General features: G+C 38.5%; 1 protein-coding gene across 2 annotated transcripts in view; it reads right to left on the bottom strand.

Annotated features, from left to right (window-relative positions):
* Positions 1–25,699, bottom strand: part of LOC134845259 (uncharacterized) — a 133,372-nt gene that overhangs the window by 11,786 nt on the left and 95,887 nt on the right. The window contains exons 7-10 of one of the 2 annotated variants that reach the window (XM_063862207.1): positions 23,803–23,919; positions 22,101–22,286; positions 21,678–21,812; positions 20,977–21,388 (exon numbers count right to left, since the gene is read on the bottom strand). In XM_063862207.1, the coding sequence (XP_063718277.1) occupies positions 20,977–21,388; positions 21,678–21,812; positions 22,101–22,286; positions 23,803–23,919 (850 nt within the window). The remainder of the gene's footprint in view (positions 1–20,976; positions 21,389–21,677; positions 21,813–22,100; positions 22,287–23,802; positions 23,920–25,699) is intronic. The other variant, XM_063862214.1, reaches the window with a different exon arrangement.

The raw sequence follows: 25,699 nt of genomic DNA, 5'->3' as shown, positions 1-25,699 counted from the left end.
GGAAGTTCAAATGTTTTTTAATTGAAATTTACCAAAAATGAAAAGTTTTGATCCAAAGTTACGTCTAGAAACTGCTTAGTTCTGATTGGTTGACAATTTTACTGGAAAATTCTAGAACTTTCGAAGAAATGAAGTGGGCGATGACGTCATTACCATAAACAAAAAATTGCGTGGGTGGTGACGTCACTTCTAATTATAGAATGCCGTCATTACCATTAAAGGAAAATTGCGTAGGCGGTGACGTCACTTCTATTCATAGAATGACGTCATTACCATAACAGGATAATTGCGTAGGCAATGACGTCATAGTTACTATAAATACGCTCATTTTGTTGGGTTAAATCATTCATTTTGTTTACCAATCAGAAACAATCAATTGAATTTAACTTCAATTTTTATAATTCGTTGTTCGCGAAAAGAAAAAAAAAGTAGTATCATTCAACTGGTACTTAAAATTTTTAACTTTGGAACGTTTCTAAAGTCCCAAATTTTATGTCAGATAAAGCCTGCTCTTCACCGAAATGAGAAAGTCAAGTGTGGAGACTGTGGAATTATGTATGTTTGCCAGCAGGCAGCTCGACATCAAAAAAGATGTGCTAAAGGAGTTATTTCTTGTCCTGATTGTAAGTATTCCGCTTACAATCAACAAGAAATGAACTATCATATGGCCAAGAAGCATGCTCAACCAAGTTCAAAGCAGTCGACAGTTTGTCCTTCTTGCGAACAAGAGTTCCCAAGTTACTTCTCTCTCCAGCAACATCGGAGAAAGGAACATGGAGCAAAACAATGGAAACCCAGTGATACTGTAGCGGACTTGAACAAGATTGTGGAGGAAGAAGGGGAAGACGGTGAAAAACTAAAGGAGGAACTCAGTGCTTGTCAACATTTTCTAGTGGATACGGAGATGGAAAATGGGCGACATAAAGTATTTAACTTCCAATTGTCCAAATTAGACACTTAAATAATCAACGAGAAACTTGAAGATGTCTTCAACAAGCTCGATTCTGCTGCTAAAATCAACATTGCTCTGGGTTTTGTTCTTCGAAACATTGAGACTGGTGAATATCGATATTTCTACGCCCATGAAAACAATACTTTGTTTGAAAAATCTCATTTACTCTGTACTAAAGCAGACCTGATAACAATCCAAGGAAAAGTAGAAAAATTTGATATTGTGGAGCAATGTACCCAAGAACGCCAGAACACAAAATGGTGATTCAAGTTGATCACAAATGTGACAATTTTTGCTGCTTTGCTGAATAACATTCCAATGGGATGTCCGGACTGTCTTACCCGAACCCTTACTACGACATACACAAGTAAACTGTCTTTTATCTAAAAAAGACAAGAAACCTTACAAAGATTATTTGTGTCTTTTCCGTGCATTGGCCATGTATATGAATGGACATAATGATCTCGACTCTCACACTTCTAGATACTTTACAGAATTTGTATCAAAGTCTGGTTATGATCCTAAAAGTTTTCGTGGAGTTTCAGTAGAAGACTTACCTGTTGTCGAAGAAATTGTTCAAAGGAACATCTTTATATACGATTTTGAGTCTCGCTGATGAACTATTGGAAGATTTGATAAAACAGTCAAATAATTGAGATTTAACAATCATATCATTCATACAAATGATATTGATTTTTTCTTCAAGTGCTTCAAACACAAATCTACAAATTTTTTTCCATTTTGCGAAAGTGATAAAGACTTGTGTGAAAAAATTAGAGAGGACATGACTGGTGGACCTTCCATTATTTTCACTCGAAAAGCCGTAGTTGATGAAACATACATCAGAAATTCATCAAATGTTTGTAAATCAATCGTTAAAATTGATGCAAGCCAGCTTTACCCTTTCTCAATGTGTCAAGATATGCCAACAGGACTGTACACGAGATGGGAGTTTGACACTGATAGGCAGAAGTTTAAAGCTAGACACAATCAAACTCGCAACTTTGAGAATATGGTCATGTCTTTCTATCAAGAATCAAGACCAGAATGTAAAATTGAGAGCTTTTTTACATCTGGAAAACAGAAAAAAATCGACTGTTTTAATGTCGATGGTTACTGCGATCACTGTAAAACAGTGTTTGAAGCAATGGGATGCTACTACCACTTCTGTTCTTGTCAAGAAGCTCGTCCCTCCTTAAAAGAACAGGATATTGAACGCGGTAATAAGAAGAGAGAGATAGATGATATGCGACGGGAATACATAAAAGAGAAAGGATAGTAAGTTGAAGAAATGCGGGAGTGTGAGTGATGGGAAAATTTCAAAACCAATCACAAGATCAAAAATCACGTCAGAACCCAGTTTCCCTATAAAAGACTTCTTTCTACAGACTCTTTTCTAGCAAAAATAAAAGATGGACCTCTTTTTGGATCTCGTTCAGTGCCACTTAGTTGTTCCAGATGAACTGAAATCAAAATTTGCGAACTTTCCTCCAATTTTCAAAAACACTGACATTGGAAGAAACGATATTGGAGACTACATGAAGATTTATGCAATCGAGAACGAAATGTTAAAACATCCTCAGAGAATGCTGATATCTAGTTTTGTTAAGAAATTAGGATAAAACCTTCGATTGGTTTAATCTGTTAACTTAAACTAAGACTAGTTTAAGACTGGTTGGTTTAAGATCCCTACTATTTCGTTAGTAGGCTTTTATCTAAGACTAGATTAAAAGACTAAAGGGTAACTATGCTAAGCTAAGAGTTAAAGTAAAAAGGTTGAATTAAGAAGTAGTTACACAGAATTGGTCACGTATCAATTAAGATTTATGATCGGTCTCCAGATCTACTAAAAGCCGTTGCGCTTTTGGCAGGTCTTTAAATTAGCATAGTCATAACTAAAAATAACTTAAATGTTAAACTGTCAACGATAAGATATCACATTTGACATTCCCCGCGAAAATTTAGCTAAAACATACACTTTTCAGCAACGCAAAAATTTTCAAGCTCGGGGATGAAATAGCGGGTACAACTGGCAGGAAAAGCCCCACGTTAGCACCCGATGGGTAAAATGTTAGTTATACCGTATTAGCCGTACTGCACTGCAAAGACTCAATGATAGTAAATAAGCGACTAAGAATTAGTACGCTAAAATAAATCAGCAACATATAGTCCAGCCGAAGGTTTATAATTCCGACGCAGAATGACTTTACAACGGTACTAAAATTTTGTGCTGAGAGCAGTACAGAATTTAACGAAAAGTTTACTTAAGTAAAAGTTTTTCGGGAGTTTGAGTTTTGATGTGTGGTGTCGATAATCTCCAAATGGGATCTAAGAAGCATCCCGGTTTGCGGCTCGGTTGACTGTCCACCTCCTCAGTTCGTCGAGCGCCATTGGTCGGCCTAGTAATTCTATCGCAGAAATGATTGAAGAGGTATTAGGTCAGTCTGGATCAAATACGATTGGTGTCGTAGTTGCCTCTAATGATTCGGAGGGTAAACCCGATGGGTGAAACTGTGATGCACGGACCTCAGGGCTGAATTGCACCTTCCTGTGCGAAGCAATTGGAGAGAGTGATAGGGAAGTCTTTATATAGCTCGAATGTTCGGATCCTCCTTCCGATAAATTGACTGTCGATGGGTGCCATGGTGGGGAGGTTAGCTCTACCACGTCAATTTGGTGGCTTTCCAGTTCAGTAGTAATCGCTTCAATCGTTGAGCAATATGGGGGAGGGGGTGGGGGGTGTGGACTCGATAAAGTGCGTGTTCATCTGGCCTCTCGTCGGATTTGTCTATTAAACTGGTGAAAACTCTCTCTCCCAGCATCGTCGGAGGTTGTATAGATCGCATGAGTCTAGTGTTGTGGCGAGCATGTGTATCGGGCAGTTTTTTGGGAGGTGAAGATTTCACTGGCGACGAGGCCTTCATTTTAGCTGTGCCTGTCAATTATGTTCGGATCTTGGTAGGAGTCGGATCCTTTGTTCGGTTTTCCATATCCGCCATTGTGTCCAGTTCAGCATTCTTTTCGGTTAGTTTCATTTCGGGATTTTTCTGGTAATTAGGTATCTCCTGGTTACTTGTTTCTACTTCTTCATGACTGTCCAGGAAGATAAGCGGCGGGTTTAAATGAGGGACTGTAATATTATCTCCTGAATCTAGGTCAATCAGTGGGATCTCTGCCTTTCTACCTTAGGTTCGGTCTGTTTCGGGATATCTGCTTTAAGGTCCGTTCGATCTTGTAATGAATGTTCTGGTTGATTTTAAGATCGGTTAGGATTTGTATCTTCATGTCTTTTAGCAGGATTAAGTCACTGGCATCGTCGTCTGACAATGTTTCAATTGGAGGATTCGTCGCTCTACTTTCCGTTTTACTATTTCTTGAACAGTCGGGTTTGCCCGGCGGGCTTGACTCATGATGAATTTCGAGGCCAATGGGCGACCTCAACCGTTTTCGCTGTTCTTCCTCTCTCAGGAGCGTCTCTCTTGAGCTGTTCATAGCAGAATTCTGCCTTGCAATATCTAGCTCCTCGAATTTGGCTTGAAGGTTTCTTTTCTTCTGCGTCGCCTTTGAGCTTCTAAAACCGACGTTTCTCTGGGGTTTTATAATCTTCCTCGGTCCCTTGGTTGCGTTACATTTCATCAGTTGGTCTCTCTTTCTAGGGCTAGCCTTCTTCAGGGCAGATAGTCTTTTAATGGCTAAATCAGATTTACCTATTATTTTCCCATTTTTTAGTGTAATTGTATGATCTGACTCCCTCACTATTTCCTCCTTGAGTTCTCTATAGAATGGTTCGCTCTTCAATCTATCCTGTACTTTTCTATAGATAGTGGTCTTACCCGGCGGGTTGTTTAACACTGGATTTTTGACGCCTAGAGCATCTCTTTTCGGCGCGGGAGAGAACCTTAACGGGAGAGCCAGCGCTAGTAGGGACGTATCTCACTGCATTAGAGATATCATCTGAAGCAGATGAGTTCTCCTCTAGGCCTCCATCTTCAATATCATCGGGAGTGTCCCAGTCGTGTCTTCTTTCCCGACTCGAGTTTTCGGCCTTTATCTAGGCATAACAAGGTTTTGTTCCAATCTAGGTTGTTTGAGGATGGTGATTTGAATAAATTATGCCAGATAGTGTTTGGGGATCTACCAAAGTGTGCTTCAAAAGGGGAGCAGTTTAGCGACTGTTGCGTTACAGTTCTTAGGCATTTTATAAGCTTCAGTAGTGCGGATTCTAGCGACGGTTTTGGGTATTCTTGCGCCATGACTAAGAGCCTTTCTTTAAAGGTCCTAATTAATCGCTCGACCAGCCCCGTAGCTCTATGATCGCCCACTGGGCTAAATATGACATTGATGTTATGCTCCTGACAAAATTCTCTGACTTCTTTAGAGATAAAGCTTGACCCTTGATCCGTTCTAATAGTTCTAGGTATCCCATGTAGAGATATATATTTGCTAAGATAACTTATGATTGATTTAGCCGATGTGCTGGATGTTATTTGTGCCGATGAGAATTTTGAAAATCGGTCAACGCATACCAATATGTATTTTTTGTTCCCCATGTTAGCGGTAACGGACCGGCAAAGTCTAATCCTTTTCTTGATTTGGTTCTTCGACCGTTGGGAGTTTTCCGAGGTTATTATGGTTTAGGAGAGGTTTCAAATTTTTACCTGCTTCAACGCACTCAATGCAGTTTTCGCCGTGAACTTGAATCTCGCGATAAATTTTCGGCCAATATATGTATTGAGTTGCCAGACTTTCCATCGCGAACTGGCCTGGGTGGGCTTCATGTAATCTATGAAGCATTGTCGATCTCAAACATGCCGGGATAACTAATCGGTCGTCAAAATAAAGGCATCCTCCGCTGACATGTAAATTATTAATGAATGATTTATAATAATTTCCCAATTGTGCAATATCTTGTTCACTGTCTTCCTCAATTGCTTTAATGATTTTTTTCAATACAAGGTCTTGTTTAGATAATAAAGACATACATTTCGAATCGAATATTTCAGGCCACGAGAATGGAAATATTTTTAGTCTAACTGACTTCGAGCTTTTTCCTTACTAATTGTTCTTTCCGAGGGATTACCCGATGGGTTACTAGTACTTGGTGTTGAAGTATGAGTGTTTTCAATGTTGGGATGTTCAAGTTGTTCAGTTAGTTCGAGTTGTTCGGCCATATCTTTCAGAGTTTTATAGTTAGTTGAAAAATTGATGATTTTGCAAGAGGGATCGCAGTCTTCCGTTCGTGAATGTAATAAATAAGTTCCTCCCATCTGCACCCCAGCTGGTCAAGGCCAGGGGCAATGGTTCTGATTTCAACATGGAACTGATTCAAACGAAATGAAAGTCACCACCGCGAACCCGTTCTACCTTTCCGAGGTAGCAGTGGTGGTCATGACGCTACAATCTGCACAATTTTGCCTATTGATTGTACGCACCGGGACAACGCCAACATGAGTTGGCGGCTTGGGCATTGGCTTTGCTTTGACCCAGGAGTATCGGTGCTTCACATAACAGTGATTGATCATTGACTTTCTAACCGAGCACCGGTAGGAGCAGAGCGGACACTTTAGCACCTCATCACCTGTGCTAGTGTCTTGGTTCGATGCGAAGGGTTGCCGACTCAGTTGCGGTGCTGAGACGGTCACTTCTGATGCTCCGATCAGTTTCACATGCGGGTGACAGTTTTGCGGGTGACATAAACCTTGTTACAGTCGGACAGAGGGCAGTCGAATTTACCCTTTTTCGACCCCCCCATCGCTGGGCTACTTGGGGATCTCTGCAGTTCTTTCAATTCCTTTAGTTACAGTTCCTTCAACTCCTTTAGTTACAGTTCTTTCATTTCCTTTAGTTTCAATTTCACTTTCACTACTAGCGGAGGTCTGGACCGAGGGTGAATGATTGTCTCTGAGATGCCTGTACATCTCTTTTTTTGCTATGAAACCTTCTACCACAGTTTTCATTAGCACATTGAACTGTTTGCGACCTCTTGCCGATAGCATTTGCTTTAAAAACCCCACCGTCTGTGAACTTAAGTTTGGTTATCGGATTATGCAACCAGTTATCCTGGTCGCACTTGGTCTTGAGCCCATGGTTGTCAAGATCAACCCTGAGCTGCCTAACCCAATCTTTTTGCCAAATTTTAGCACCTTCAAGTAGTTCATTCAAGCTATCGGCCCCGATGTTTTTAAAGGAAAAATAAAGTTGTACCCTTCTCCTGCATAGTTGGTGAGCGACTGGCGTTGTTTTTACTTTTTCATTCAGTTCCTTTAGTTTCAATTCATTTCTGGTTTCTAGCTTGAGACATATTCTATTAGCGCGATGTATAACCGCTTCTATCTGTGCATCTGATGACAAGGGTCTCTAAGCCGTATAGTAGGACAGGCTTTAGGAATGTCTCAATGAGGAGACCCCTGTTCCTTAGTGTCAACCTTTTAGACACCAAGGCCGGTCTAAGACCTAACACTGCTATTCTTGTCTTAGAAATGCGAGCGCTGATAGCCTTGTCCGCGCTCCCATCAGATGCTATGATGCTGCCGACGTACTCAAAATGATTGACCTGTTCAACCTGTTCACTGAGTACATTGATAGGGACATTAGTATTGTCTTTGGTGTTAATTACAATACTTTGTTTTCTCGACAGAGATTTCTAATTGAGCCAATCCAAAAGTTTTTGCCATCTCATTCAGCGACTTGGTAATATTTGCCTGGTTGTCAGAGATCAAAGCCAGATCATCAGCGTATGCAAAGTTTCTTTTCTCTCCACTGGTCTTACTTAGGAGGAAGTCAAAAAGGACGATAAACAACAGTGGGCCTAAAACGCACCCTTGCCTCACCCCCCGGTTCACTACAAAGATGTTATCCTTATCAAGCTTGCCGATGGGTTTGGTGTGGAGCGCTTCAATCAAACTGATGATATCTCCTGGGATTCCAAAATCCCTTAGGGCAATAAACAGCACTTCCCTATCAATTGAATCAAAAGCCTTCTTCAGATAGATGAAAGTCATACAAAGAGGTTGCTGGTTCTCAATCCTTCTTTGCAGGAAACATCTAATTGCCAAGATAGCTTGGCCCGTTGACCTGTGGCTTCGGAACCCAAATTGACAAGGTGAGATCTTGGGCAGCTGCTTATTCACCCTATTTGCAATCACCTTTGCGAACACTTTGCCAACTTGGTCAAGAAGGAAAATGCTCCGGTAATTGTTCGGTTCTGCTCTGCTTCCTTTCTTGAACAGATTGAGTACTACTGCGTCCCTCCAAACTTGGGGCACTTTCCCAGGATCAAGCCAGATATCAGTGAAAATTCTTGTGAGAGGCCTGAGAATTATCTTCGAGCAACTTAAGAAGGTCACTGGTGATCTGACTCTCACCGGAAGCCTTGCCCGTGTTAATTTCTCTCAAGGCTTGTAGTACCTCTGCTCCTTTAGGAGGTCCACTATCCGCACCTGGAAGTGACCTTTCAATAAACTTTTCACTCGCCGGTCTGTTCGTAAACAGATTCTCATAATACCTTTGAAACTTCACTTTACTGACTTCACCTTTGCTCCTCCTCTCCAACCAACTCAGGCGAACACTCCTAAGAGTCTATTTCAACACCTTAAACGCTTCACGCGTTTGTCCGAGGACGTGCTTGTCTTGAAACCCTTGCAGGCCACTCTCTAACATCTCATTTTGGGCAAACTTCCTCACCTTGTTCCACTTCAAGTTTAGCCTTTTTCTTGCAGCAACCAATTCGTCAGTTCTGTTGTTTAGAACCTGACGATGTACACTTCTCCTTTCTTTAAATACCAAACGTTGTTCAGTATTTACATACTCAAAGAATGTACCCTCTTTTTCCTCAGGTTCCGGAACCGGTAACCTGGCATGGACATTGCACACCAACTCCTTAAGAGTTCTATTGAAGCTCTCAATGGAGTCAGTGTGGGACAAGCGGTTATCTGATGTTAGGAACGAGCGACCTTGGGCCAATTTCAGACAGGTATTGCTTTTGGACCGTAGTCCAGGAGACTTCCTCTTTAAGCTTTTTCTGAGAAAACTTTCACCGTCAAACGCCATTTTGCCTGGTTCTTTCGGGGGTAAGACCACGCCTACAAGTTTAGCATGATCTGAGTGATGCCCGGTACTACCTCCCCAGCTGGCTCTCATATCTCTCCAGACCGTGTTCCGATCGGACAAGATATAATCGATGACAGCACCTGAGCCTCTGGGGTGACGCCACGTTATAAGCCTACTTAAAGGTTTCTTGAATAACGTGTTCACGATTTTGAAATCGTGTGTCGAACAGAACTCCAGCAATTTCTCACCGTTTGAGTTTGTTTCTTGGTCGGCAGGCCAGGCACCAGCTAGTAGTCTCATTTTGGTCAGTTGCTCCTTTCTGATTCTCGCATTCAAATCATCAAATATCAGAGTATGAGATCAACTTTACGGCTGGGGATGCTGTCTTTCATTACTCTGAAGAGATCATATAGAAGCAATCAACCCGCTTTTCACCTTTCTCATCATCAGGGTTAGTGGGACTGTAACAAACGACTAATTTAAACGTCTCACTAATGATGCGACTACTCAACCAGGCTACCATAACTCGGTCACTTTGGCACCTATGCCTGGTTAGTTTCAGTTTCAACGAATTGAAAATGAGAGCAACCCCGTTTCTACCTTTCCTCTCGGGGTCGCTCGCGCACACAATAGTCTACTCCGTCGCTATTTAAGCGGGTCCCGCATAAACCCAGGGCATCAAAATGCCGCTCAAGCATCAGCTGCTCTAACTCTCCTCGTTCCAACCCCTTAAGGGTCCTACAATTCCAATGTCCAAACTTCCACGGTTGCTGCCTAACCAAAACATTGTTTCGGGCCGGTAACTCCTGTTTCCGATTGGTTTCTCTCATTGGTTTGAATGTAGGTAGTATTTTTTACAGGTATGGCTTACTGGACCGTATTACCCAACCTCTGTTATTACACCGAGGGGGCGTTAAGCAAAATTTCTCACGGAAAATCGCCTGCAGTTTAGTAGTGATACCAATGGTAGATGTATCTTCCGACTCTCGCCGAGGTGAGATCGTTGATTACCGCAGATTGAGCAAACTCCAACGAATGCCTGTGAACGACTCAATCCTAACACGGGGAGGCACTGCATATCAGAGTCAATTTTGGCACACTGAAATTTGGCACACTGAAATTTTAGAGTGTTTAACAATAGCTTGGAAAGTTTCAGCGGCATTCGCAATTCGTTTCTCACGTTCTATTTCTTGACTGGTCATATGATCTATCGACTGGCCGATTGTATTGCAATGTGTGACGTCATGTGCTAAGACTTGAGAAAATTTATTTCTTATTTGTGGCCAAGAATATCTAGGCATCAAGTGATCGAAACCTAGGAGAGTACTAATTTGGTTTACCGAAGCGATAACGAATTTCTCGTCGTCGAGCGAAACTGGTACGGGTTCACCCGATGGCTGTCTGGATAAATAGTCGACAAATCCCATGTCCTTACCCGGCAAATGTTCGACGGTAAAGTCGAATGGTAATAATTTGTCCGCCCAATGGGTTAGACGCGATTGAGCCGTTTTTGTGTATTTATCGTCTTTTAGCGCTCCAATTAAAGCTTTATGATCCGTTAAGATGAAGAACTGTTTGGCAAATAGGTAGTTTTTAAAATGATCTAATGCCCACACTAGACCCAGCAATTCGAGTTCATTGTTGCTATATTTTAGTTCGGCTACGTTCAGGAATCTGCTAGCGAACGCTACGGTTTTCCAAATCCCCCGATGCTCTTGTTCGACGGACGCACCCAGTCCTAAATGTGATGCGTCGCATTTCACTCTGGTATTCAGGTTTACATCAAAATGGTGGCTGGTTACCGTGTTGCAGATTTCTTTCTTGATTTTTTCAAACGCCTCGGCGTGCACCGTGGACCAATTAAATGGTTTATTCTTTTGCATAATGTCTCTAAACGGTGCTGATAAGGACGCTAGATTTGGTATGAATTTGTTGAATTGGTTAATCGATCCCATTAGTGATCTTATACCTTCGATACAACTTGGTTCTTTTAGATTTCTGATTGCGTCAGATTTATGTATTAATGGCGTCGTCCCTTTCGCGTCGATTTTAAATCCTAGCCATTCTAAATTGTGAGTCAGAAATGTGCACTTTTCCCATTTTATGGTCAATCCTTCTTCGTCTAGTGTTTTTAAAACGTTAATGACTAGTTCTCGGTGTTCGTCCTTGCTACCCACGGTAGCAATTAAGATATCGTCAAGATAACAATGAGTATTTGGTAATTTTTCCGTCATACGGTCCATTATGCGTTGAAATTCGCTTGGCATATCGCCTAACCCGTAAAATTTGGTATTAAAACGATAGGAACCTGTCACGTCTCCCCCCACGATATTGAAGTTACATTAGTTGCTTGCTTTTTTGGATAGTGGTATTTGACTATATGCATACTTTAGGTCGATTGATGATAACCAAATTTTGCTTTCGTCGTGTCCGCTAATCGTTACTGCTACGTTATCGATTAGTTCAAATAGGTTCGGCATTTGATATCTATTACGAAATATCTGTTTGTTTAGCAATTTTGAGTTTATCGCTTATTTAATTGATCCGTCCCTTTTAACTGTAATTACAATAGGGGAAATAAAACAATCTTCAGAACATCTAGACAATTTTTCAATGTGACCATCTCTTAGTAGTTGGTCGATGCATTATTTCACTTTAGGGAGAAGATGGATCGGAATGCATTTCCCCTTAACCTGTATCGGTTTTATTGGTTCGTTGAAGTAGGTGTTAATAATAAAATTCTTTGATCTACCGGATCTTTTTATAAGGTGAGAAAATCGTCTTGATATGTATGCTTTAAACTCACTTTGTAATGGTGTGTCTTGGTCCTGGTCTGATTTTCTGTCCGATGCGAATTTTATTTGATTGACGTCTGTCCCGATGGGAGATCTTTTCGGGGTTTTCCGTAACTCTGACCATTGGGTGGTGTTGTTTCTGAAGTACTTCTATTCCCAGCTTCGGTAGTATGTAGTTTCCGAGGAGATTTATTTCCGCTCCTTCGGTAATGAACAGTTTCTGATCTCTAGCGTCCCAACCTTTCGATCCAATCCTCACACAAACTCTTCCAATGATGTTTATTGTACTCCCGAAGCCCTGATATGCTTTTTGTGATTTCGTCCACTGCTTCTATCTTTAAGAATCTACCTCTTATTTTCAATTCGTGAAGTAGATCTTTCTTCAAAAATGAATTTGGGCTTGCTGAGTCAATCTGAATTTCGGCATAGTAAGGGTTGAGATTTCCCAGGGATACCATCAGCGTCTTTTTTAGTTCTAGGCCCTCGTGATTGAATACGGTTCTCACTCCACGCTCAATCTTGTCTTCAACTGCATTTATTTGGTTATCCGTGTCCACCGCTAGAACTAAAAAATCATCCAAGTTGACTTCGAATTCGGGATTCTCCTGCGGGTTAGCCCGGTTATTTTCTTTTTCGTGAGATTTTGGTTTTGTTCGAATACGTTCGTTTGTGTTCTTGCTGTACTTCTGAAAGGCTTTGAAAAATGTCCTTTATTTAGGGTTGGTTCGTTCTTTACGTATTGTGGTCTTTGTACCGCATTATAGACAGGGAATTTTAGGTACTGTTGGTGAATTTTGGTACCTTTCTCGTGGACAAGTACATAAGATAACACGTTTTCTGGGGTTAAGTATTCGATGCATAGTTTCTTTCGGATCTCAACATTTCGCATGTTTGTTATGAAAATAATTCTGACTCGAGTTCTCCCAGTTTACAATTTTTTGCCATTTCAGATAATGTTTCGTGGAATTTTTCTAAAAACTGTTTCGTGGAATTTTTGTAAACGGGAGCCAGCATTTTTTAAGAAGAATTTTGATGTACAGAAATGCTGTTTGTGTAGCAAGACATATTGCTCCTATGACAACAAGTCCGATAAGTTCAAGTTTAGCAGCAAAGGATTAAATAAACAGGTCCTAGAAGAATCTGGAGACGGTCTCATCTCAAAATACAGGAGAGTGCTCGATGAAGCAATCAACTTAACATCTACAAAAAGGATTCAGAACCGTAAACCACATGGTGGCCACATATGAGCAAACAAAAAAGGACTTGGTTATTTTTATCCAAAAAGACAAGTTCAAGATGATGCAATTCATACAAAACCATTGAAATTATCAGGAATTTTTGGAGATGGATGCAATGTATTAAATTTTTGTACAATGCAAAATTTTATTGGTGTTTTATTATAAAGTTGCGGTAAATTCAAATACGATGCAGTGATTTATATATTTTCTTTGTAATTTAATTTTTTTTCTCAAAAAATTGACAATTTCGAGGTTTCAGTAGGTTTCAGAATAGATTCAGATACATAGAAAGTAAAATTTTCTAATTAGTTTTTATTAGATCAAATTATAACACATCTTAACGTGTTTTGGAAATTTTTGAAAAAATTTTCAATGTTGTGACAAAAACTCACAAAAACTCTTACCATTGGCCTACCATGTACCAAAATACTATTTAAAAGACCTTCAGTCCACAATCTACACGTAATTAACCAGTGATATTTAATAATTAGATAACGGCCGCCGAAAAATTTGCAAAAAAATTAGACATTTCCACACAAAAACTAAAAAAATTCGTTTTTCTTACCATTATCTTACCATCACACAAACCATAAAACCTTACCATCTGTATTCCTTATCTTAATACACTGCAACCTCTATACCCAATCTTAATACATAGCTGGTAGACCGGATGCTCTATTCCCTATCTTAATACATGGGGGTCTACCACCTCCCCCTCCCCCTCCCCAAAGTGAGGTAACTACCCCGATTAAACATAAGCCAAAACTATCTAGGCCAAAAGAAGCTTGTAAGCGAAAAAAAAACTTTGCAACTACAATCAAAATAGCTTACATTGAAGAAAAAAAATTTGATGTACATAAAGACGTGGCAACTAAGACAAAAAAACATATAGGCCGAAAATAATTAGAAAAACGATGGCCGATCAACTTGTTGAAACTGAATATTATCAGTTTTAAGAAAAGGTCCTGATCAGATTCGAATCCAGGACCTTTTCCGGCCAGGCAGGTCGCAGATGACAAAAAATTTCATGTCATCGAATGGAGTTTTGCTGATTTAATGATCTCATTCTAAACATCATAATCATCATCATCAATAATATAGTTTTTGGTTGTTTTGCACTTTCACAATTATCCCATCCTATTAACTCGAACAAAATTGCGAATTAAAATATGTTCTCTGCCGAAGATTCAAAATTATACGGCCGCTCTGCCAAAAATGGTTCTAAAATTTGTTCAATACCAAAAATTTGGCCAAAAATTTGTTCAATACAATACACAAGCTCTTTACCGTTTGCCATAGCTTTTGATTTTGATAAGGTGAAATGAAACGCAAGGTGAAATGAAAATTGATCTCAAATATATAATAAAAACTCTAAATAAGACTGTTTAGCATTTTTACGGAACAAAAATATGCATACGGTAACAAAAATCTTTAAAAAAAAATGATTCTTTTTTAAAATGCACATAAAATTTTTATATTTTTACATTTTCTGTTGATGAATTTAGTCATTTAGAAATCACAAAAATCGGCAGGCGCTAAACAGCGCTTGAGCCTTTCTTGCGCGCGGCTTGCGTTAAGTTCTGGGGTTGCCTCAGAGCTGGTAGAGCACACACAATAAAAATTATTACGCAGTGCCGAAGCGGAATTTCGTACCAAGCGCCAAAATTTCGAAGATAACTTAAATTACCTTATTATTATAATTACTATTACTATTATGATTATGATTATTATTATGATTATTATTCTGATTATTATTATGATTATTATTATGATTATTATTATGATTATTATTATGATTATGATTATGATTATTATGATTATTATGATTATGATTATTCTGATTATTATGATTATTATTATGATTATTATTATGATTATTATTATGATTATTATGATTATTATTATGATTATTATTATGATTATTATTATGCTTATGATTATGATTATTATGATTATGATTATGATTATGATTATGATTATTATTATTATTATTATGATTATTATTATTATGATTATTATTATTATTATTATTATTATTATTATTATTATTATGATTATTATTATGGCTTTACAATCAAAAAATTGAGGGGCGTGAGCCCGAAATAGAGTCAATGATGATGCTATGGAATGCGTTGGCGGCAGGTGCTGCAGTGGCAAGCAAAGTGCCAAGAACAAATGTCTAGTTCACTATAGTTTGAGTTGTAATAAACCCAGAAGAATTTGATGATACGGGGTTTGACAAGTGTGAGTGGGCCGTGGAGGTTTATACGGTCATTTATGATATTGTATAAGCGAGGAGCCCTGTACCAGAAGTTTTGTCTCTGAACTTCCTTTGTGATTGCTGGGAGTTTGAACAACAAACTTGATGTGTTGCGAGTCGTATGTTTGCTGGTGCAACGCTGGAAGTGGTTATACCAGGGAAAAATTGAATCATCTTTGATTAGTTTGAGGAATGCGATGTTTCTCCACTCGTTACGTCCAGACTCGGTGATTTGGTGTCTCCCATTTGCACGAACTGGGTCCGCTGTGTTAGGTAGTTGCGTATTACTCCAATAAGTTTTCCTCCAATCCCCACAGGCTGCAGTTTATTGATAAGAATCTTATGATTGATTTTGTCGAAAGCCTTCGCAAAATCAAGATACACTGTTTCAATTGTGCTGTCGTTTGGAATGTTCTTTCAGATATTATCAAGGTAGCATATGAGCTGAAGAACAGGTGACCATCCTTTAGTGAACCTGAACTGGCAGTTGTTTATTAGTGGGATATATACGGATAGAGGGCATTAAAGATCAACTTCGCCTATGCTAGTTAAAAGCTGATTAAAGCCAACCTGACAATTTACAACCTATGCTAGTTATTTCAGGAGTTTGGCGAAGTCATTAGGAATGTTTATAATCAGACAAATCATTTAATTTATTTACACAGAGGCGAAGTTGCACTTCGCATACACAAGCAAAAATATGACCGATAAGGCGACCGGGAAAACCTGAAAACTGAATGAGTGAACCTTCGAGTCTACAAAAATTCTCAAGTGACGCACGCCAATTATGAGTCTACATAATTGCTAAGTGACGCAAGCAAATTATGACGCATTAGCAGTACCAGTCAGTTTGAAAAAAAAATTACCAACTAATATGCCTCATTTTATAGAGCGGACGCATTTTAACTAGTATACGAAAAAGTTCATAAAAACATCCGACCCTACCCAGGTTCGCACCCTCTCATTTTGTTGCGAGTCTCCATCCCCACCTCTACACTACATATCCAGTTGTTTTCGAGAAGTCAAAAGTTCAAAACGGAAAAGAAATCAAAACATTGAATTTTCTGAAGGCCATAACTTTTTTGCGTAAAACAATTGAGGCGTAATCGTTTACGTAGCGGAGCTTCCCAAAACCCATTTTACTCACTGAAACCAAAACGTGAGATTTGAGAGGGTAGTTTTCGAGAAAACTGGAAAAATTTAGAAAAAACTGTCAAAAATTAAACATTTGACTTTTCTGATGGTCAAAATTTTTTGTGTAAAAAAAATTCAGGCGAAATTATTCACGCAGCCAGCGGAGCTTCCCACAACCCAATCTACTCATTAAAACTAAAACATCAGACTTGGGAGAGTAGTTTTCGAGAAAGCTCGAAAAGTTTGATAAAACGGTCAAAAAATCGAAAATTTGACTTTTTGGAGGGTCATAACTTTTAGTGTAAAAATATTTAGGCGTTATCAATTATGCAGCGGAGCTTCCCGTAACCCATTCTACTAATTGAAACTACAACCTTATATTTGTATGAGTAGTTTTTTGAGAAAAATCGAAGTTTCAAAAAACGGTAAGAAAAATCGAAAATTTGTTTTTTCGATTCGGAGGGTCATAACTTTTTATGTAAAAAATTTAGGCGTTATTTTTTATGCCGCGGAGCTTCCCCCAAACCAATCTACTCATTAAAACCGAAGCATCAGATTTGGGAGGGTAGTTTTCGAGAAAAAAAATAAAAAAGTTTGATAAAACGGTCAAAAAATCAAAGACTTGACTTTTCGGAGGGTCATAGCTTTTTGTGTAAAAAAATTAGGCGTTAACAATTGAGCAGCGGAGGTTTGGTAACACTTTCTAGTCATTGAAACCAAAGCTTCAGATTTCGGAGTGTAGTTTTTTGAGAAAATCGAAAAGTTTCAAAAAACGTTAAGAAAAACCGTAAGTTTGACTTTTCTGAGGATCAAAACTTTCTGTGTGAAAAAAGTTGAGCGTAACCGCTAACGCAGAGGAGCTCTGCACAACCCCTTCATTCGATTGAAAGTCAAATCTCAGATTTGGGAGGGTAGTTTTTGAGAAGTGTAAAGTTTCAAAACATGGTCAAAAAATCAAAAAAATTGACTATTTTGAGGGCCATAACAAATTATTCAAAAACAATTGAGCATAGCCGCTTTTGCAGGGGAGCTTCCTACAGCCACCCGTTCTATCCATTGAAACCAAAATCTCAGTTTGGGCGGGTAGTTTCCGAGAAAATACAAAAAAAAATACAAAAATTGGGGTCAAAAATTCCCCCACACACTTTTTCTACGGCTGCAGAAAGTGGGGTAAAGTAGAAAGAGACTGGGGGAGTATGCAAGTATGCAGGCAAACAGGGGAATGGCAGGATCGCCATTAGTACCACTCTTTTTGAAATTCGGTAGAGAAGTTGAGAAAAACCAAAATTTTTCAAAGCGTCTAAATAAACCGATCCCATACATTGTCATAATACTTTTTTTATCAAACAGGAATTTGTTATATAACAGGCTGTGTTAAAATCCTTAGCAATGGCTGTACTTAATAGCTGGTTTTTGATCAAGATGAACACTTTCAAGAAGAACACATTTTGCCGCAACAATATTTGCGTCGCAAGAATATTTCCGACTTCGGTTGGAAAAAAAATAGTTCAAACTATAACACAAGCTATGCTTGTGTAAAAACAGACGTCTACAATAATCTCTTTCCTATAAAAGAAAAATATTCCGAGTTCCGTGAAACATAAATAAAAAATGGGCTCGAATAAATTTTCATCAATAGCTTTGCTCACAGATGCGAAGCTTCGCTTTGCAAACATAAGCGAGAACACGACAAAAAGCAGCTCTAAAAAGTACAATGAAAAAGAGTAGAAATAAGACTCGAAAAAAAATAAAATTTGGCTACGTCTCGGATTCGATCTGCAACAAAACTGCGACTAAAAGATTATGAGTCTCACTCGCTAATCACTCAGCCACGGACGCTTAATAAATCACAAACACTAGACACAAATACAGCAGAGAACAGATGCTATGAAATTTCCGATGCTACAGATCGTGATTACAGAAAAAGTGCCGCCAAATAACCGAAAACTTTAAATGAACATTTTTATTTGCGAGCTAGCCAAGAAAAAAAAGAAGGTTCGTACTAATACACTAACGCTCTCAAGCTCGCTACTGTAAATAGACACAATTTTGTATGTAATTATTTGGAATATAACAAACTGAAGGCATCCACATTAATTCTGCATGTAACTAATTAGGAGTAAACAAGTACATTTAAGACAAATCGACAAACTAAGTACACATCAGAAAGTTGCAAGATATATTGAGTTTGAAAATTGCTGATAGCGAGTTTTTATGATTGGACTATTGTTTGAAACAAACAGTTTTTCGTTCATTTGATGAGTTACAAAGGGATCAATTGTACTAAGTTATTATCAATCAAATGTCAAAACATGTGCTATCGAAAAACGGTAAGGGTGCCACCAATAGTAGCGCCAATATTTGCAACTTAGGTTGGAAAAAAAGATAGGTCGTACTAAATTCTTTAAGGTAACTTAAGTAGGTCACTAAAGTTCGCAGTATAAATATAGAGTCCCTCCTACAAAACACGAAAACACTTACAATTATTATTAGCTCATACGACGCAAAACGAGGACACAAACCCAATCTAGTGTAAGACGAAACCTATTAAGCCGAAAAAGAATGAAAAAAAACTTGAAATTTCAACAAACCGAGTTGGTAAATCATAACTAAATTAAAAGAGAGAGATCAAATAGTACAGTCATTTAAGTTATAGAGGTGCTCAAATATTGTCTGCTAGTTGACAAAAATACAGATTTGGAGATAACTACCAATTTGAGTCAACCTGTGAACATCTTTTTAAGAGAACATTAAGGGAAAGAAGTCTATAACCCGATTGCAATAGCCTTGCTTATCGCAGGAGTTAAGATGTGATATATGTAATAAACTTCGTCAACTTTCGTCAAAATATATTATAATGAATAACAGACACTGAAATTATTATTACCCAGATGCGAAGCTGAGGTTGACTGATTGAATTTGAATTATAGTTACCAAGCCAAAAATTCGAAATTAATGAAAAATAAATTCAACTCCTTTTTGCACTCAGACCACACACACGCACAAAAACTTCTCTTGGTCCTCAAATGACGCAAAAAGACGCCAATAAAAAATAAACCAAAACATATTAAGCCGGGAAAACAACCAAAGAAAATGAAGTTTCAACAAATCAAATCGGTAAAATTAAAACCAACATAAAAAACAAATTTCGATTAGGCCAGATACTTTAAATACTAATATGCTCAACAAAAACTAGCGAGAAAACGACAAAAAGCAGCTCTAAAAAGTGCATTAAGAAGAGGTAGAAATAAGCCTCGAAATAAATAATTTTGGCTACGTCTCGGATTCGATCTGCAACTAAGAGATTATGAGTCTCACTCGCTAACTACTCGGCCACGGACGCTTAATAAATCACAAACACTAGACTCAAATACAGCAGAGAACAGATGCTATGAAATTTCCGATGCCACAGATTGTGATTACAGTAAAAGTGCAGCCAAACAACTGAACACTTTAAATGAACACTTTTATTTGCGAGTTAAGCTAGAAGAAAAGGTTCGGAAAGCTGAAATAATAAGACAAAAAATGAAGTTTCGTTCAATAAAAAGCGGCCGAAATTTCCAAATCATTCTTCAGAAATTTTATACACAACAGTGAGAAACGAAAACAAAGCCAACAGACACTTGAAAAAGAGTAATGCACTCCAGGAAACAGAAAAAATACTAACTTGTTTTTAGAAAAAAAAACGTCATTCCCAATTTCAACGAAGAAAAAATATGGCCTAAAAGCACTTTGAATTTCCCGGATAAGAGAGGCAGCCGGAAATTTTAACAACAAAGCATATTTGGAATCAAAGGGAAATTCTCGAAATCACTGAAGCCAAAATCTACAAAGCCTGCGTCAAAGCGTTTTGCTTACTGGAGCTGAACCTTGGCCCATCAAAGAATCTGATATCAAACAAATGGATGTCTTTGAAATTTGGTGCTTACAAAAGATTCTCCACAATGGGTACAGCCTACAAACATCAGACTTCAGGACGAAAGCAAAACTGGATAAAAGCATAGCCTTGACTATACAACTCAAAGTGCCTCGGTAATATACTTCGCTTGGACCACTCGGATGCTGGCCGAGAAAAGGAGAGGTCTGGCGACGAACTCCAGGTGGCAGCAGAAAGTCTTGGCGCAAAATAGTCCGAGAAGAAATTAAAGTTCATGTGAAACCGCCCAAATTCACAATTAAGACATGGGCGAGTGCGTGGTTCGAGTGATGCAGAGACTTGGCAAACAGGAAGCAGCGGAGAGCTTTCTGTCAGGATATGACTGTGGAAAATTTACGCCCTGGACACTCTACGCCCAAAAAAAAAGTACAATACAACAACAATTTAAAAAAGGTTTCACGCGGAAAAAATTTAGTACCCGGTTATAATACCCTTGATTATCGCAAAGGTGGTTATTATAAGGCGGCAAAAGCTGCCAGTAGTTATAAAGACAACAGGCCACCTGACAAAAAGTCTAGCCAGTTAACCATGTCTACATAATTTTATTCTCAGACAGTTCTATCTTTAATCGGTTTATTTATACATTGCAGCAGCAGGTGTTCAGCTGTTACCTGACTTGAGAATTCCCTTCTTCTTTAGAGCATCCACAGATGGCCTTGACTTGAGAAGTTGAGCCAGACAGTTGCGCATTCCCCCAACTGACCCTAGAGTAGTCTGGGAGCCCCCGCTGCTGGCTAGACTAGATGTTGACTCCTGCGTGCGATAGCTTTTCCTGTTGACAACTTTGTCCGGTCCGGAAAAGAAGTTTCCGGAATAGTTTTTTTTGTAGCGCTGTTGCCCGTTGGCCAAATCAGAGCGATTCAGAGTGCCACTTGAGCTGCCCTCTATCGCAGCAGTCATTAAAGATGCCTGGTCGAAGTCGTTTTCCATCTTGGTCACGCCTGTCTTCAGATTCACAATGGCTGTGTTGATGGCATCATACCATTGTACAGCGTCGTACGGATTGGAAGATTTCAGTAGCACCTTCAATGACGTTAATTCACCCTTAGGTAACTCCAGCTATATGTTTACCTATTTGTCATTAACCTTTATACGAAAACCTTTAGTAGCGAGTGCTTTTTTGAATCAAGAACTAGCTTTTTTCTGCGGGTTATCGATTTCGATTAATTGGACAAGTGACTAATTTATGGTTAAGTAGCAACAAATGGACGTTTTTGGAAAACGAACCAAACAAACGCCACACCAGTTCAGGCATTTTGCAGAACAGATGGAAAGTTTTCTTCAGTGGAAAATATGTGACAGTAAGCGGAACCTTGTTCTGTGGCATGAAGTCGCACCACAACTGGAACGTATTCTTTTTGCCCCTTCGCCACTCGATGTTGGAGGCGAACAACTCGAAGCTGTGCTCAGGCCTACTCTGGGCCACGCCACTGCCTCCAGCAGATGCCTATAAAGATATGAGCAGCTAGCAACAACTCACAGGAGACTTATATCCAAGTCAACAATCATTTGATCTCCAGCTGCACTTTGAAAATCTTGCGCTTGACAGAAACCATGAGTTCGTGATAAAGCCACAGAATTGAAAATTCATCTTTTATATCAGCAGTAGCAGCAGCCATTAACCATAACAAACTTCAGAACTGCACGATGCGAGCAAGTTTTAGCGACTAAAAATCGACAGTGCCAGAAATGAATTAGGCATGAAGGTCGACATTTAGTATTTTAGAATACATACTTGGGAAGAATAACTGTTCTGTTGTGTCTGAGCATGTTTTCTGTCCTTGAAGAACAAGAGTGCCCTTTCTGTGAGTTGTACGAAACACTTGCCCTGTTGCTGCCTGAGTCCAGACCAGGAGAGGAGGGATCTCGAGGAGTGCTCAGTCTCAACCTTCTTGTATAATACACCTTCCCGCAACACATCCTATATCACAAACAAACACGCAAGGACTGATCATAATTATCAAAACTTCAAAGTTACCACGAGACAGATGTATCAGTTATCAATAATCAAGACTGATTAGTCATAAGTCCAACGAATTCGCGCTGCTGAAAACTATGAAGGATGTTCAGTCAGTTGCAGCTCAAGAATAATTAGTATGAAAAAATGACCAACAGAGATTTGTAAAAAGTGTTGAAGAATAAAAAAATGTTTTCTTTTTGAAACTGTTTTGATTAAAGTTAACTGTTTATTATTCCGCTGCAAAATATGGAAATTAAGCTTTGGTATTTTGGAAAAATTATTAGAACGGCTACTCAAAATGCAGATATGCTCAAAAAATATCTGTTGGCCAGAGATTCTAGAGATTCCATCAAAAGACATACGCCAACTGTTGATTTTGTGTAACTAGTTGTAAATCTGGAAGTAGTCTATACTTCTAATCGTGAGCTTAACCATAAGTCTTACATTTTACAAATTATAAGAACGAAGAAAAACTAATTTCAATAAAAAACAAAAATCAAAAGAAAAGTCCACGCTTTGCGATTATAAGTCTAAGCCTATAAAAATAAGCAGAAAAACGACAGCCAGATAATTAAATTCACCCCAGAAGTTTTTTTAAATTTAAAACAATCGGCTCCCGGTCAGAATTGAAACCATTGCCTTTTTTGTCGCCAGCATGGGTTTTACCTCTAGGCTAAAGGACTGGATTTGTCAAAACGTCACTGGATCCGAACTTATGATGAAGCAATTAACCTCTCACGTTCGAATTGTTTTCATGTTCGAAGTTGTTTGTTTTCACGTTCAAAAAATTTCGAATTTGATCACAATAACATTCCTAATCGCAAAGGTGGGTTTTAGGAAATTAGACGACACGCAAATTAGACGACACACAAATTAGAAAATAACTGACTTTAGACAATAACATGCGTAAAATTTGTTTACAGACTTAAATGATCTTTTGGCTAAATAAATACTGGTTGCCCAATTTTGACAATAACTTGTGTGCAAATTGCGTGAAATTTGTTTACCGACTTAAATATACTTTTGGTTGAGTATATACTGATCGTCCAACCACAAATCAGGTAATTAATGTCGCATTTCTATAATTTACGCATTTCAAGAAAGTTTATTTACTTTTTCGATTTAATTATTATAATTAACTTACGGTTATAATTTTGATCAGTTTTGCGTCATATACTCTTTTTGTTTAACTTCATTCTAAACAAAAAATATTGTTAGCCCAGTTTTTAATCGTCTAAATTCACAAAGCGTTATCGTCTAAATACCGTTTTATTACGGTCCTCTAATTTAGTTGTCGTCTAATTTCCTAGGCCCCGAAAACAAAGGAAAAGGCAGGTAGAACACTAGTCATTTAATGGAATCTATTAGAATAATTGTCAATGCAAGTTAATTCGATGATTTTTTGTGCCAGTATGATTGGGCTGGTTATGGTTGTTATAGAAGTGAGGTTGATAATGTTTAGTTTAGCCTGACTTACATTACCCACTCTTTTTTCATTGTTTTTTTTCTCAGTTTGAGGGACAACAGTAGGGTCTACGGTCTTAGACCCAGGGTTAAGAGGGAAGTCATGCAGATCTCCTTTCTCTAATTTATCCTAAATTGCAATTAATTGCATCATAAAACCGTAAAACTTCGAGTTTGCGAAAGGAATTCCTCAATTAGAGATGTTATTTTTGTTGCAGAATCTTGGTATACTGTATGAACTCAATTCAGCAAGTTGTAGATGTATTTGCACAGCAACCTATTCTGCATCATTGTAAAAAAAATTTGAACTAGTAATTGACATTCAAGGGTCGTCAAAGTATAATATCAAGCTGAACACATACCAGCAATGGCAAGAAAGACTTCATTGCAAGTAGTGAGTTATGACCGAAGTGTATAACTCATAGAGTAATTTCGGATAGGGTACACCGTCTGCTCGTCACGCTATCTTATTTTCGGCCGGATAGATTCGTGCAACTTCTTAGTCTAATACCGATCCTAATCTTACTCTTATACTATCTAGTCTCAGGTTGTTTAACTAGTCTCTGCTAGGCTCAATAGATCTAGGGTATACTGGTTTATTGCGGCTGCTGAAGTACTCGGGAGAGTTCAACTAACTTCTAAGTTAAATTCAAATCTCTCTGGTGCTGAAATTACAAGTAATTTCAGCACTTACAAATAAGTGGATTGTTAGTCAGATGGATCATGATTGGTTAATATTAAATACTTTACATTGGTAAAATATCTAATTTATCCAATCATAAAATGTAGTTTAGATCAGGTTCCACCCATCCGGGTTTTACAGAGTTTTTTAGAATAGTCTTTCTGCAATTCAAAGGATGGATGATGGACGTTGGTATTTGGCGAACATCTTATTTCTTCTGGGTTTTCTTATTAGAGAAGTCCCAGATTCAATCGTTGTGTCTTCTTCAAGACAACGACTGGGTTTTCGCAACAAACTCAAATCTGATTTCAGAATGGTTGGCTATGTCAGGTTTTTCTGTTTCATTGATGAGAACTTCTTTGTGTTTTGATCTTGTCTGGAAATGGCGTGGAGATTGTGCGTGGAGGGGATGCCTGGTTACTCGGATCTGTACGTATACTTGAACATCGAGGTGGTCATTGGTCTAGTTCAATGAAGTCCTTTTCTGCGAAGTCAAGTCGTACTCTAAATCCTTTGAGTTGTGATTGTGAGTGGCATATTGATTGTAGTTGGCCATTCTTTCTCGAGTGTAGTAGGGTCGTTTTGTCTTTGGATGTTCGTCCTTGGTGTTGTATTCTGATCTATGTATTGCATAATGTAATTTACATTTTATAAAACTTTTATTAGTTTAATATTTTTTAATTATGATTTTAGTTAGTTGTTTTCACAAAAGCTTTTTGTTTTAGTTCAGTTATTTTGAAGAGTTACTCACCCTTGAGTAGCTCTTATTAAAAATAGGAGTGTGTGTCACAAAGCGTGAATGTAGCGCGGTGGGTTAGGCCGTCTATAGAGCATGCTCAGGACGTCCTTCCTGGTGGGTTAGGCCAGGAGTGGGAGTATGATTGCATGCGGTTTTTGTGAGAGGTCCTGTTATGTGACAACGTTTTATGTTGGGTTTGTTGTGGTTTTTCTTATGTCTTGTTGGTTGTGTCCTTTTTCAAAAATCAAATTGTTTGAGGTATGGGTTTGTCTTTCGACTTTTTTGTGTTTTATTATTTCTTTCTTAGACTTTATAATAGTCTTCAAAAGAATAAATTATCCAGTTTTAAACTGGGTTAATCCGGTTTGGGTACCGTTGGTTTCCTTTTCTTAGTCATGCTGTTATTCTATGATTTGTGGTGTTTAGTAAGCTGCGTTGGTTAGTGTTGTTTAGTGTATAATTCCTTTCCAACCGGGTTAAAGGAAAGTT

Source organism: Symsagittifera roscoffensis, chromosome 1 (assembly GCF_963678635.1).
Source record: "Symsagittifera roscoffensis chromosome 1, txSymRosc1.1, whole genome shotgun sequence".
Taxonomy (NCBI): domain Eukaryota; kingdom Metazoa; phylum Xenacoelomorpha; order Acoela; family Convolutidae; genus Symsagittifera; species Symsagittifera roscoffensis.
Note: the sequence above shows the minus strand (reverse complement) of the source record. Positions and strands in the feature narration are given on the sequence as shown.